The sequence below is a fragment of the Hemiscyllium ocellatum genome, chromosome 6 (genome assembly GCF_020745735.1).
Source record: "Hemiscyllium ocellatum isolate sHemOce1 chromosome 6, sHemOce1.pat.X.cur, whole genome shotgun sequence".
Lineage (NCBI taxonomy): Eukaryota > Metazoa > Chordata > Chondrichthyes > Orectolobiformes > Hemiscylliidae > Hemiscyllium > Hemiscyllium ocellatum.
This window is the reverse complement of record NC_083406.1, coordinates 67122413-67138439: the sequence shown is the minus strand read 5'-3', so window position 1 is coordinate 67138439 and position 16027 is coordinate 67122413. Positions and strand designations below refer to the sequence as shown.

Here is a 16027-nt window from a genome sequence, read left to right as displayed (position 1 = left end):
TTTGAAGGTGCTTTTCTCAATGACCATATTATGGGTGCATCTTCCTTGGCTTTCAGGTCTGAAATTCAGAGCAAAGATGCTATCCAATACCACAAGACCTCCATGAGCCCAAATAGAAATCATTAAAATGAAAATGAGTGGTAATATTCCACCCTTCTCAAAAATAATCAGTAGTTAAAAGAAATGATTACGGTTATATGTAAATTCGAGACCTTATAGTTCCAGAAGATTTATAAGCTTTGCCACTAAAATATTACCATTATGAAAGGGAACATTTAGTTAATTATTTGCTAAAATGTGAAATCAGAAAAAGACAATTGTATACCACTGATGCCTCCACATTAACAAATCTCTGTGTTGTCCAGACTAAACTTTGTGAGCTTTTTTCCCTTGGTTTATGCTGCAGCATGCCAGCTAACGTTCTGCATCTGAAACGAACAGTTTCAAGTCCTTAAAAGTGCTTTGGCTAAGCAGCCCAACTGAGCATAAGAACATATTACTGCAGTATTGGGATTTATTATTTATTTTTTGTGACAACCCAGCTGCATCTTGCAACATTCTTTAGCTACCTTATGCAGTTTAACCCATGAACCAATTTTCTTCAGTTGTCCAAAATGGGTTGTATTTTTTCATAAACAAAATCAATCAATTTTTTCAAATAAGTACCCAAAGAAGACTCAGCAACTAAAGGCACCAAGAAAACACCAAAGAAGCACATACTGAGAAATGAAGGGAATGCTTCACAAATGTCTACTTTGTTATTCAGCTTACTAAAACTGGAAAATAATCTAAACCAACTGAAACAAACTAATGATTATCCTTTTGAATTTCAGAAATGTCATTCTACTTTACTTGGTTCTGAAACTCTATTTTCAGTTAGTTTTCATTCTCATTTTAAGTTTGAATTTTTATTTTAATTTTACTCAAAAATATGGATTCCCCATTTCGACAGTTTAGGAACTGTGCTGAACTGGTGCAATCGCCCATGTTTTGTACCATCAGCATGCTCTTGTTAACCTTTAAACCAAATTTTTGTCCCCCTTTTCTAGCTTCAGGCATGCTGTACTGCTGCTGAAGGAGAATGATTCACAGTCATTAATGATGAAACTTCAGTGGCTATTTGCTTTCCTGGAACATAGTCAGGTATGGAATTCAATTTACATAAATTTAAAGCCTTCTGTTCTTTTAAATTCAACAATTGTGTGATTTATATGGTATCATAATCTAAAAGGCAACATGTATTGCATATTGCATTCAAAATGTTGCGAACTCTCATGGGAACTAAAATTAACAGATCATACTATTTAACAAATCTAGATTAGATAGAGGCAGAAATTTAGAATGTCATTGTAAGCAAATATTCCTACCTCGGGGTGGAGTTGAGGATTAAGAAAAGAAGTGAGCATTTAGTTTGCTGAGACACATTAGAATATTCTCTTAACCTGACAGCAATGATGTATTGTGTTGTATAATCAGTAGCTAATGTGCCATTAGACATTTAGATTTGCATTCTCTGATTTTGTTTCACCAAATATTTGGATTGGCTGAAGGTAGGGTTCTAGTGAAACGAAAGCTGTATAATTAGTGAAATATGTATAAAATAATAAAACAGCTAGAAAATAGACATCAAAACCTATCATGCATCACAGGTTCTAAACAATGAAAAGTAGACTTAAGGTCAAGATGTTATCCATACAATAATCAAAGTATGAATGACCTTCATGTACATCTCAGAAAATCCTGGAATAGTTTCAGGAACAGTTGGATTCTAAGAGGATTGAGTGGATGATGTACAATCAATTGAAACATCTTCTACCAAATACACTCAAACAAATAAAACAAGAGGAATACAGTCTTTTGAGTGATTTACAAAATTTCATAAAATAATTTGTCAAATTCTAAATGTAAGAGGAGGCACCATCTAATCTTAGCTGTCTTGGATTTGTTATCACAGACTATGTAGTGGAATTGTTTACAGATTGTTAATATTTGCCTATCTCTGTATGTACAATTTTCTTTAACTGTTTTAGGGAATTGCTAACTGCCTACATTATTGGAAGTGTGGTTCAATGAGAATTAGCATAAGTTTAATTTATTTTCTCTATTACTTCTGGGTTACCAGTGGTGCTTTTTTAAGAAGTCGAATTTCTCAATTTCGTGCAGCTCTTTGTGTTTCTCTTTTACTAGAAGTATTCAGGGACTTGAATCCTTCATATGTTTCTTATTTCATGGAGTGATACATTGTATATTAGCTGATGTTTTGTTTTCTGTTGTACTTGGGCATTCAAGATCGATGGCAATTATCAGGTCAAGGCAAGTTGCACAGGTCGCTAACTATGAGCTTAACTAGGGAAGAAAGGAGGAATGAAATTGGGGCAAAGGAGGTTTGCCTTATTTGGTACCACTATCATTTTGTGACTTTTGAAGGTGAATAGGAGTGTGGGCATTAAGCCTTGAACTGTGTTAGAGATTGCAAGTTTTCCCGGATTTGATTTCATTTGGGGTTGGCGGTAAATGTAGTTGTCAATTGATAAGTTGGAATGGTTGTCTTGAATATGCAGGGAGTCATCAGATGCATCGTTACTGTCTGGGATCAGGTGGGCTGCCAAAAATGTGGTTTTCTTTTGTGTTGGGAGAACGAAAAGATCTCACCTGCAATTTGCTCCATCGAAACAGAAACTGGTTCGTTTCATCTCTTCGCTAATTTTTTTTCTTTGGTTCCTGGAGCATTCCCACTTGTATTTCCAAGGCCCATGATGTTGTTGTTCGTTTTGTTTCTTTTGTGTGTTCAAATTTTTCAGAAGGCCCTTTTCCATTATTTTATATGATGGGATTGCAACTTACTGTGGTTCGGATTTGATTGCTTTTTTTGGCCTTTTTGTTCTACTGTGTGGTATTTTTGGATATCACTATGATACAGCATATGTATAGCATATGCATAGTGATATGTATAGCAGTTGATGTCAACACTAAGTGTTTGGAAATTTGTAGATTTAAAAATAACCTTTATACTTTGAAAACTATAATTTAAATATTTTGATAAGATTATTGTATTTGTTCATAAACAATTATTATTTGTTACAGAAGGCAAAGGCATAATTTGGTTTAATCACAATTCTTTTATTGAATGACGACAGGTAATTAATTTGCAAATTTGGTTTGTATAATATGACTCGATGACTGATAAAAAAGAAAACTTTTTGAGATTAGATGATTTACAGTATGGAAACAGGCCCTTCGGTCCAACAAGTCCACACTGACCCTCCAAAGAGCAACCCATCCAGACCCATTCCCCTGCATTTACTCTTTCACTTAACACTACTGGCAATTTAGCATGGCCAGTTTAGCTAACCTGCACATCTTTGGACTGTGGGAGGAAACCGGAGCACCCAGAGGAAACCCACGCAGACACTAGTTTCCCGAGGCGTGAATTGAACCTGGGACCCTGGTGCTGTGTGGCAGCAGTGCTAATCACTGTGCCACTTCCTTCTGTTGTTACGTTTGTATGGTCTCAGTTATGGCTAGGACAAAGATTCTTTTTAGGAAGTCTTGATTCTTGTGATCTATCTTCTTTTCGGTACTGTGTATAGATGTGAGCCACTTTTCCATTTTACTTGAATTAATAAGTGTATTTCATTGTTACACTCTTGCAGAAATTCTTTTCACCCATTTTCTTGAACTCTTTAAGTTTTTGTCGTCTTCATTGAAACTTAAATACCAAAGTCCTTTGTATTATTATTTTGCAACAACACCATATTCTAACCAAATCAACTATCAAAATATATGCATACTCACCAGTATTCAGAAAATAAAAGCTAAGAACTGCACATAGTGGCTCTGGCAGCATGTGTGGAGAGAGGAAATGGCGATAATGTTTCAAATCCAGTATGACCATTCTTCAGAACTGATGTTACCAGACCTGCTGCCTTTCCCTGCACTTACTGATATTTGTTTAGAACATTTGGTTTTCAAGATATTTCTAGCTTTAGATGATCAAATATTGTGCAATTCTGAGATAGCATAGCTTCAATGAACACGGTACACTTATCAACCGCGCAAAATCGTTAGATAGCTTCATTAGAAACAGAAATGAATAAGGGCATTTTAAGATTCACTTTAATGGTTTCACTTTGTCAGTTTGTTTGAAATGTTCAACTAATACTTATTTTGAATGTAGCTATTTTTGCAAAATAAGCAAGGTTGCTGTGAGAAAATGCTATTTCAGCAAGTAATTAAGGTATGGAATATGCTGCCTGTAAGTGTTAGAGAAAGGTTCAATTTTGGCATTCAAGAAGATAATAGATTGCTCTTTAAATAGAAACAACATTCAGGATTACAGGTACCGAGTTAAAATGGTCAAATATGTACTGCAGACACAATGGGCCAAATGGCCTTATCATGCACTGTAACAATTCTATGATCTTGTCTTGTTGGGTTATTCTTTACCTGCACTCCAGTTACAACATGTGCTGTCAATTAGAAATATCTAATTGGTAGCAGCTTGCTAAGTGCAGCCAATCATATTTGTGGACTGTTCTGTGATGTTAGGTGAGACATATATACAGTATTTTAATATCGTTTATTTTAGAGTTTGCATTTTGCACTACAAGCACGTAGATTTTGATCTGTCTACATGAGGGAATTTAAAGATTAATATGAAACTTTTTCAGAGAGATTTAAAATAAAACTGATATGGGAGGGGAGGGACCCTAATGTATTGTTAGGGACTTGTTTGTTTTGGGAGACATTGATCGGACAGTAAACGTTGAGGAGGATCAACTTACTTTGTGGGGGAAAAACCCATAGCTTGTCAATTTTTCATTTTGCAGAAGTCCTGATTTAAAGTTGGATGAATGAAGCAATTTTTACTCAAAAAAAAGTTAATTTAGAACAATTAGGGAATAGGTTAAAGTGCAATTTTAGTATTTATTTCGAGTCCTGAAGGAATTTATTTCAAGTGGAGAAAGCTCAGGTACATGACTAATCAAAGAAGAGGCCACCAAACTCTTTGGACTTGAAATTAGAAGGAATGGTTAAGTTGTAATTTTTAGATGTGGTAGAGATGTGAGCTGTCTTTGAACATTGTAAAGTGATGATGTTGGGAAAGATGGGATTGTGTTTTTATTGGTGAAGTTGCTTAACTGGATCTGTGTTAGCAGAGAGATAAATGTAGAACTAGTATCCTGTTCTAAAGACGTTTGCTAACATGTACCATAAAGCTACAGAGCATGGAGTACACTTGCTTTTCATTTGTGTGTATCACTTGTTAATCCTTGCACCTTAGCACTGATAAAGATTACAAATGGATTTGGAGTATTGTTGAATCTTTCCAGAGGATTTTAGAGTATTGGTTCCCTCTGTTAACTTGTTTTTTAAAAAAATAATAGCCATAGATATTGCATGAGATTTTCAGGTGATCTCCTGTGGAAAATTTGGCCTTGGTTATGGCAATTATAATGTAATTTTTCCATCCTAACTGTGAATAGTCTACCTCTTCAGCACAATTTCTGTTGTTATCAATATGTGTGGCTTGTAGATGAAGTGGAAGAAAATTTGATTAACTGCACTATGGTATGGACTTTCCTATTCTTAAAGCTAGTGTGCTTCCAATTAAACCTGTTGGACTATAACCTGGTGTTGTGTGATTTTTAACTTTCTTCTCCACAGATATAGTTCTCTCTCTTCTACATCTGTCTTCCACATTCTTCAATGTGACATTAGCCATTTCTCACCTTGTAGGCATGTTACCATGAGGAACATCTTGTTATTGTTAATCTTAAGAGTTCTTAGAACGTTTCATTCTTCCATTCTTTTAGATATACCCTTACTTAAAGGTATACAGGTTTCAAGAAATATGGATGGCTATCACAAGGAGTTATGCAACCTTTTGAGTTCTGTGGTTATTTTTGAGGAATGACCATTTTTAAATTTCTAACTTTTCTAATTTACATTTGTAGAGACCAGCCATCTCCCCCAGTAGCTTTTTGAAAGCATCTTCTCCTCCATGGTTTAACCCAGGAGCTCAGCAGGACTGTTCAGAATACTTAAAATACCTGTTGGACAGGTTAGTTGAAGAGTTGAAATGTAAATTTAAGGGTGGGGGGAGGGGGTGATGACGTGGGTGGTGTAGCTGTTCAGTTTTCTAAATCACATGTATCTGATCTGTACTTATTGATCCATGATAACTGTTCAGTTATTGACTTATTGACCATGGCTTGGCTCCTCTGCTCTCTGTGCAATCATCTGTGTTCAGCATAGCTAATTCCAATCTTTCCATTGTTGTTTAATTGCCCACTGATATAAGAAACATTGTATCTCACTTACTTCGTTCATTGTTATTCAGGCACAACATGCAATTTCCTGCCTCAATTTGAGGCTTTATTCTCTTCGTAAGTCCCCTGGATATCTCACCTTTTGCCTGCTGTGAAAATATAAGTTCTGGTTCCTAGCCAGATCATAACACACATTTGAAATATGGTCTAGGATTGCAACATGCAGTTTGGAATTAAGCAAAATTCAGAACAAATTTTGAAAAAATAATTCTATTACTTTCAAAATGATTTTATATGTAATATATATTTTTGGCTTTATTCCAGTGCCTGTCTTCCATTTTCTCTTTTAAAATAGTCAGTGTCAGTCTACTTGCCAATTTTCTTGTTCATTTTGGTCAGCCTGAAAATCTTGACCTTAGCTGACAAAATAGCCAAATCATCCAGTTGTTTGGAAAGCCTGATGTCATGCTCTAGTCAGTCTGTCCTTGTTCAAGCTCTGCATAGTATCTACTTTGCAGTTGATTTTGGCTATTGTCATTTAGCTTTCATGTGCATTATGCCACTATCTCTATGAATGCTATTGCTGTCCAGAGTGCACAGTCTCAATCTGCTACCACAAACTTAACCTTGCTTCTTTATTCTTCCATTTTTTAAAAATTCCTGATCATTCTTGAATAATTCCATTGCACCATCAAAATTACAGTTGCAAAGAAATAATTTTTACTCTCCTATAACTCCGTATTTGCTTTTGCTCCAATTTGATCCTGCCTCTTCCTTCCTATCCCCATTTTGTTCCACCTCCTCCCCAAATTAACCTTAGCCGCCAGGATTATTATCCAAAATGACATAATGAGGGGGTGAATGATACTCAGAGCAAATGCAAGGGCCGTGCGTTAGTTAAGAAACCAAGTAAATACTTGGAAGCAAAGCTCATCAATGAAATCAAGTTTTGAATTTCTTGTACAATGCAATAGAATGAGAGACAGGCTATAGAATGTACCAGGAGACAGTGAAGTCTGCAGATGCTGGAGATCAGAGTTGAGAGTGTATTGCTGGAAAAGCACAGCAGGTCAGCATCTGATGAGCAGGAAATTCGACGCTTCAGGCCAGAGCTCTTCATCAGGAATCCTTTGCACTTCATTCCTGATGAAGGCTCCGGCCCAAAATGTCGATTTTCATGCTCATTGGATGCTGCCTGACCTGCTGTGCTTTTCCTGCAACACACTCTGAACTATAGAATGTACCATCCAAGTATTCGCATCATACCTAACATAGGGAAGACCCATCTTAAAGTTTGGCATCTAACATGGATTGAATGAGGTCAGATTTGGTTGTCTTTCCAACTTGAGACAAATTTCGGTGAGGGAATTACTGGTTCTGCTAGAGAAACTAGTGGTGAATGTGGAAATATTAGTTGAGTGCACCAACTATTGATAGGGGAGAGTCTATTGAGTAATTGCACAATAGCCAGCAAAACTTTGATTTTCCTTATACATTCTATTTCTGAAAAGAGTAGTCTTTGTATGTTGAATGTTTTCAATTAGAAGTATTACACGATTTACTTCTGTTGGTCAACTGAGCAGTTTGTCCTCAGTATTAGCGAATTTTTAAAAACATGTAATTCCAAATATCTTAGGTTCTAGAAAGGCACAACAAATCACTAGTACACTTTTCTGATGACCAGTTCACTGGGCCTTCAAGAAATTTGTTGATGGTTGGCTCCTCTGAAAGTGGAGAAAGTGAAGACTGCAGATATTGCGAGGGATGGTGTTGTTGGTGAAGGTAGCTGGGAAGGCAGCTGAGGGTGCAGGTGAGGGGTAATTGTAATTGGTTGGTAGGGATGGTGGAGTGGATAGGTGGGAAGGAAGATGGACAGGTCAAGAGGACAGTGCCAAGTTGGAGGGTTGGATCTGGGATGAGGTGGAGGGGATGGGGAGATTTAGAAACTAGTAAAGTTGATGTTGATGTGTGGTGACGGGTCCCAAGGCAGAAAATGAGGTGTTCTTCCTCCAGTTGTTGGGTAGTTTTGATTTGGTGGTGGAGGCGGCTCAGGACTTGCATGTCTTTGGGAAAGTGGGAGGGGGAGTTGAAGTGGTCAGCCACAGGGCAGTGGGGTTGTTTGGTGTCTTATGAAGGGAGGAGGAGAACTTCTTCAAGCTGCCTTGTCGAGGGAGGAGAGGACCAAACAACTCCACCTCCCTGTGGCTGACCACTTCAAACACCCCCTCGACTACTCCCCCTGCCATGAACATGCAAGTCCTAGGCCGCCTCCACTGCCAAATCAAAGCCACCCGACAACTGGAGGAAGAATGCCTCATCTTCTGCTTTGGGACCCTTCAACCACACAGCATCAATATTGACTTTACTAGTTTCCAAATATCCCCTCCCCCCAACCTCATCCCGGATCCAACCCTCCAACTTGGCAGCATCCTCTTGACCTGTCCTAACTGTTCATCTTCCTTCTTGCCTATCTGTTCCACCAGCCCCATCAACAAATCACAATTACCCTCCACCTGCATCCACCTATCACCTTTCTAGCTCCACCCCCCATTTATCTCTCAGCCCCATTCCCCCTGCACATTGCTGATAAAGGGCTTATGATGGAAACTTCAACTCTGTTGTTCCTCAAATGCTGCCTGACATGCTGTGCTTTTCCACTGCCACACTTTCTTTTGCTGAGAGAAGTGTAGATCTGTCTTGAGCATCATCAACATAGTCTGAATGAAGCACTTCAAACCACAGGCTCAATATTTCATTGCTAGCAGACAGAAATCACAGGTGCAATTGCTATAGAACTTCCTCTTGTAAGTGGTGCGATTCCAAAACAAAAGTGAAACACACGTTAACAGTTTGAATATATCCCTGCGACAAGAAGTCAATGATTTTAATCAAGTTCATGGAAAAGAATTTGTAGTATTGACATACTTTAATGGGTGTTAATGAGTTGAATTGATTACAAATTGTTTAATAGGAAGTTTTAATTTAAAATTGAGAGACTAGGAAGAACTTAAAAAATAATTAAAAGTACAGACAGCAAAGGCGTTGAAAATACATGAAGAAAGGTTAAACATTTTGGAAAATAAAAATAGGAACGATTCCAGAAGCAGGAAGTCAAAGCTAAAAGTATAAAATAGATGAATGTGTACAGTATAGCCACCAACTTTAAAATGTGGGAACCACTGGGACCACAGAGCCAGAGTACATTCCTCTTCCTCTTCCTCTTCCTCTCCCTCTTCTTTCTCTTCTCCCTGCCCAGGCCACCCAAAGCCCCACCAGGCATATGCTGTTATGTAGGTGCTACAGAAATGTCAGGAGGAGAAAGTGAGGATTGCATGTGCTGGAGATCAGAGTTAAGAGTCGGATGCTGGAAAAGCACAGCAGGTCAGGCAGCATCCAAGGAGCAGGAGAATCAATTCTCCTGCTCGTTGGATGCTGCCTGAGCAGCTATGCTTTTCTAGCACCCTACTCTTGACTCTACAGAAATGTCAGTTGACTTCAGGAAAAATAAGTCGACTGTAGCCATTAACATAACTGGCAGTCTTTAAAGGAGCTTCAGCAGGCCACCGACAAAGAGCTGTGTGTTAGAAATAAAAGCTTAACTGAAGTGTAGAAATAGGAAATGACCCCAATTTGTTGTGTCCAGCCAGGTGCTGCTGCGTACATCTAGTTTGCCACAGTTCATTTTGAGGATGGAGTCTTTGCAGTAAGTGGAATATTAAACTACATAACTCTCACAATTGAGAGAGTTTGGGGAACTTGTGTGAATAGCTGTGGAGTGACAAGTTTTTATTCTGTTTCTCTGTCTACCACATTTATACTACCGTTTCCTAAAAGCATTTCCTAGTGTCTTAATTTTAGGCATCCGCTGTTGTTATAAAGTGGAGGTTGACTCCCTTCTGAGACTAAAACTGAAACACCCAAAGAGGTGCACCTCACGCTATAACATGTAAAAAGGTGAGAAGTGGTGTAACCTGCTTTTCGGCAACTTCTAGTGGTTAAATAAAACAAATCTCTGACACTTATTTTAAAATCAACAAGTAACCATTTATTTATCAACTCAAGCATTGAACAAATTAACTAAACTAATAATAAACCAAATAAATCCTTTCTGACTATTAACTATTCCAGAATAAAACAAGATTTTAATGGTATGCTGTTCTGATAAATACAAGTCCCACTCATAAACTAAGATTTAGTCTCTTGAAATTACATCCAGGTTATTTCCTCCAGAATGTCCTGTGCCTTCACTGTTATTCTTCTGTCTGGAATGCTTTTTTCCTCCGATTCTTCTGTCAGGAATGCTTTCGTTGTTGGTACCGTTATTACTTAGTGCTTTCTCTAATATATAGAGAGCCAATTTCTCTTCAGAGTGCAGAGGGCTATTAGCTCTGGTGGATGGCAGTTAGCTCTGTGGTAATTGTCCAACTGCCCCCTTCTTTTATATTGGTGATGACAATATTTCTTAACATAGGATTGGGTCCTACATTGTCAAAACCATCAGATTTAAATTTAATAGGTTTTGACATCTAAATGCCTGGTTCAAATTGACTGGCTAAATTCAAAACCTGTTGTCATGGTTAAAAACTGCTGCATGTCCTGCTAACTGTACACACTTTTGGTATAAATGTTTCTGTCCTGGTTCTCTGTATTATCAAACTCGAGCTGCTTCTCACAGACATCCATTTATAATCTCTTAGCACAGAAAACGCGCCACCTTTTAAATGGACTTTCCACATTTTAAATGTTTTTCCCCCATTTTAGAATTGTAAAAGTTTACAAATGCCAAATTCAAGCTTCCTATCTACCAATCTACAATTACTCTACCCAACTTTGCAACACTATATCTTCCCTATTTTGGAACAGCAGGTGCTGGAGTTATGGTGCACCAAAGAGAAGAGGTAATTTTCCTAATGTTTGTTGACCTGTAGTAAAACAAAGACATGCAGGTGTATCTGTTGATAATGTTGGCTTTTGTTTTGTTAGACATGGAATGTGTTTCATTTAAATTTTCATTTCCAAGTTTGCCATCTTTTTTTCTCTTCTGTGCTTAAATTTCTCCCAATTCTATGATTTCTATTAGTCTCCTCTGATTACATATCAATAGTATCTCTTCCATCATTGCTGCACTTCCACAACCATACTGAAATTGCTCATCATTGAATATATGGTGGTGTTGAAAAGTAGTAACTAAAGTGTTATTCCTTCTTGTACATAAACTGACTGGTCTGTGTATATGTAAAATGGTTGTTTCTAATTGGATAGATTTATGGTTCCCCTCCTTTACCATGCTTGATTGTAAGAGGACAAATCTTTGCATACTGTATAAAATGTAGAGGATATTTGCAGCCACAGTCCCTGGGGAGCTTAGATCAAGGTTGTTGTGGCCAAAGTTTCATGATTGCAAAACTGTTGATGAATTAAACAGCATAGTATGGCAGTTTAAAAAAATGTTGTGTTGCCTGTTCAGCTCTCACCATAAAAACAGTAGTTTTCAGATTTCTGAGCAAAGTTGGAAGTACTCCACTCTCCAATGAGCATGTGCTGCTCATGATCCCGTTAAGAGAGGATGAGTCTAAAAACTACCTTAGAATACTACAGACCCATCTCATTTCTGAGGTAATGAACTATTAGTATTATCAGTAGCTGAGTTTCTGGATTAATAATCTAATGTTCTGAAGAACTCGGTTCAAATCCCACCATGGCAGATGGTGGAATTTCAATTCAATCGAAAAAAAAACCCTTGAATTTAGAGTCCATTAATAACCATGAAGTCATTGTTGACTCTCCGTAAAACCCACCTTGCTCACTAATGTTCTTTAGGGAAGGAAATCTGCAATGCTTATTTGCTTTTGCCTACATGTGATCTCGATTCATAGCAATGTGGTTGATTCTCAACTGCCTGCTGAAATGGCCTAGCAAGCCACTCATTTGTATCCACTACTATGAAATATCAACAAAGAAATGAAACCACACTGGCCAGCTGGCATTGACCTCAGCATCAGAAAAGACAATGGTAAAAACCCTGCAAAGTCCTCCTTACTAACATCTGGGGGCTAGTGCCAAAATTAGGAAAGCTGTTTCACAAACCAGTCAAAGTAGACAAACAAGAGGCTGAACGAACACCAAGCCAGTCAGAATCAGGAGTTGGAGAAGTCGATGTTCATATTTAAATGAACAGTGTGGTTGATGTATATATGGTATTTTGCTCAATTTCGGAACATGAGGCAGCGCATTCACTTCTAACCCAACAAAATCATATTGAACATGTTAACTTTTAACAGTCTTAATTTAACAAACTTTGATTGGAAATATATATGCTAGTTGTGATCTCGTGCAGCTTGCTGCACTCCAGAACAACGTTAAAACTGGCTTGCCAAGTGAAAATCCTACCAAGAAGGAACACCATTTCATTCTTTTGAGGGTCTGGGACAAAAAGGATCCTTACAGTTATGTATCACCCTGTAATCTCATAAACCGATCTGTTGATGTGATTTATTTTGAATAATATTGAGAGATTTGGTCATTTCAAATTATGATATTGTGCTTGCTAAGTTATACAGCAGGACTTGACATTGGAGAATCATGTGGAAAAAATGATGGGCTAGGTTTTATTGTACACCGATTAGAGTTGAAGGAGCAGCATCATAACCTGGTAGGTAGCCTTCTCACCATCTACCTGAGCACCTTTGATCGGTCTGAAATTTTGAAATACCAGGTAGCTCACCTGCCCTGGCCCTGCTTTAACCCTTATGTAACTAACTGCTTAAAAAATCATTTGCAGAATGTGGGAATCCATTATAGGCCAATGTTATTGTCCATTCATAATTTAGTTTAATTTCTTTGAGAAAGTACTGGTGTTATGTAATGTCAAGATTTTACTTACATCCACATGGAGGATACTTACACCCACAGTGCTGTGCAGACAGGAGTTCCAGGATTTTGTTCCAGAAATAGTGAAGAAGCAGTAATTTACTTCCAAGTCAGATGGTCTGTAGCTTAGTGGATATTCCATTGTATCTCCTGCCTTTATTCTTGCAGATGGTAGAATTTGCAGGTTTGGAATTATTTTCAGAACAACTTTTGTATGCTGTTACTAGACAGTGCTGCCACTGTACATCAGAGTTAGAGGGACTAAACATTGAAGGTGTGGTTGGAGTGCCAGTCAAGCAGGCTGCTTTGGCCTGGGTAGGGTTGAACATCTTGCATTGATGGAGGGACTGTCCTATGAAGAAACTCTCTCTCTTCTCTTTTTCTTACTTTTCTTTCTCTCGTGCTCTCTTCTCCCCCTCCCCCCCCTCCCCCCTCCCCCCTCTCTCCCTCTCTCCCCCCACCACCATCTCTCCCCGAATCCCGTCCTCCTCCCTCCTTCCCTCCACCCATGTCTGTCACCCCCTCTCTCCTCAACCCCCCCAGCCCCACTCTCTCTTTCCATTTTTTTCCACTCCATTTTGTTTTTAACAGGAATGCATAGTGGTCAACTAACCTCTGCTGTGGCAATTAACTTAGACCAATCAGCACAATTTTCCCTCTTGATTCTTTCACCACCTCCCCTGAAGCTGCGTCAGTTACATTCAGCCAGTTTTGTCAGTACTGGTCTTAGTGACCCACTCAGTAATGTACTTTGAAATCCCCTACTTAGGGGTTTGAATGTCCTGGAATCACAAATTGCGCACACTCAGCAACTCTCCCTCAATTGAATACCGAAATGCCACCACCTCTGATGGGTGAGAGAATACCCACAGGATGATAGTGGTCCAGGACATGGTCATATGTAGAGAATCATACGTGATAATGTCAGGCTGTTGTTTGAGTAATCCATGAGGCAACTCTTCTAATTTTGACACAAGTTTTCATATTAGTAAGGAAGCATTTGCAAGGTTCACCGGGTTGGTGCCTAGGACAATCCAGGGTGGCCCTTGGGTTTCTTTTTGGGCTTCTTAGCAGTTTACACCTGAGTGACTTGGCCTGGGCATTTAAGAGTCAATTGTACTGCTATGAGTTTGGAATCCTGTGAGGGTCAGACAGCTAAGGATCACCAGTTCTCTTCACTAAAGTGCATTAATGAACCAGATAGATTTTTGCAATAAATTTCATGATCACCATTAAACTAGCTTTAAATTTCAGATCTGTTAATTAAATTTAAAATCCTTGAGCTGCCATGGCTGGAGATGAAGTGCTTAGTGATATGGTTGAAAGGCAACAGTCTCTCCATCAACTTCAACAGAACAAAGCGGTTGGTCATTGACTGTAAGAAGCAGAATGGAGGGAGCACCCCTGTCTACATCAATAGTGCTGGGGTGGAGATGGTCATGGGTGTTAAGTTCCTAGGAGTGACAAACAATATACTCTGGTCCACCTATGTCAATGCAATAGTCAAGAAAATACAACAATGTCTCTGCTTTGTTGGGAGACTAAGAAAATTCAGCATATCCACAAGGACTGTTACCAATTTTTGTAGATGTACCATGGAAAAAGCATTTTATCTGGATGCATCAGAGTGTAGTTTGGCAACTCTCTTCCCAAGATTGCAAGAAACTACAGAGAGTCATGAACACAGCCCAGTCCATCACGCAAACCAGACATCCATCCATTGACTCCATCTATACTTCCCGCTGCCTTAGAAAAGCAGCCAACATAATCAAAGCTCTCTTCCAACCTTCTTTGTTTTACAGAAGGTATAAAGGTTTGTATACATGTACAAATAGCTTCAAAAGCAGTTTCTTCCCTGCTGTTATTAGATTCTGAATGAACCTCTCAAATTTTAAGTTTAGTGTTGATCTCACTCTTTGAACCTTCTCTGTAGCAGTAACATGGTATTCTTTGCTATGTTCTATTACCTGATGCACTTTGTATGGAATGATCTGCCTGTTTTATTGGCGTACATTCCACTTTGCCACCTTCAAAATGGAAGATCAAAAAATTACACATTTCATATGTATACACGAATTCCAGTTATAACAGTATTTAAGCAATATGCCAGATTGCAAACAAAACAGACTTTTTCATACCTAGGTACATGTTACAATAATAAATCAAATCAAATCAAATCAAATCCATTACACCAGAGCATCAGGCTGGTCCTTTAGATTATTAATCCAGTGACATTATTGCTATGCATCTAGGATATCACAGTGACTCGGTGGTTAGCATTGCTGCATCAAGGTACCAGGGACACTGGTTTAATTCCAGGCACGGGTGACTGGCTGTGCTGATTTCCTCTGTGTGCTTCAGTTTCCTTCCGTAGTCCAAAGATGTGCAGGTTAGGTGGATCAGCCATGCTATATTGCCCATAGTGTCTAGAGATGTGCAGGTTAGGTGGATCAGCCATGGGAAATGCAAGGTTACAGGGATTAAGCTAGGGTAGGGCAAGGGAGTTGGTCAGGGTGGGATGTTGTGTGAACGTAATGGACCAAATGACCTGTAACCACACTGGGAATTCTGTGATTCTATGTTACAATCTCCACCCATAAATTAATAGCTTAGGAATCCCTCATCCTGCTGCTGATATTTTCCCCATGGCAATATGGTAGGAGATCTTGCCATGTAGGAAGCCTAGCATCTTTGGCGTTACTTCTTTTACAACCCTTGGCCCCATTGGTACCCTCTTTTAAAGTTATTATTCACATCTGTCTGTTGAATCCTGCTGAGTAACCTTCCCCACTTAGAAATCCTAATTTCCAAACATGCCTGACAATACAGGCTCCTCAGCATGGAGACACTAGACACTGATCCCAAGTGGGACTGTAGACAGCTGG

At 38.6% G+C, this 16027-nt stretch overlaps 1 protein-coding gene across 1 annotated transcript in view; it reads left to right on the top strand.

Moving 5' to 3' along the window:
• Positions 1-16027, top strand: part of LOC132816723 (ubiquitin carboxyl-terminal hydrolase 35-like) — a 98796-nt gene that overhangs the window by 70330 nt on the left and 12439 nt on the right. Inside the window, exons 8-9 of the mRNA XM_060826623.1 lie at positions 1050-1143; positions 5958-6064. Coding sequence (XP_060682606.1) covers positions 1050-1143; positions 5958-6064 — 201 coding nt within the window. The remainder of the gene's footprint in view (positions 1-1049; positions 1144-5957; positions 6065-16027) is intronic.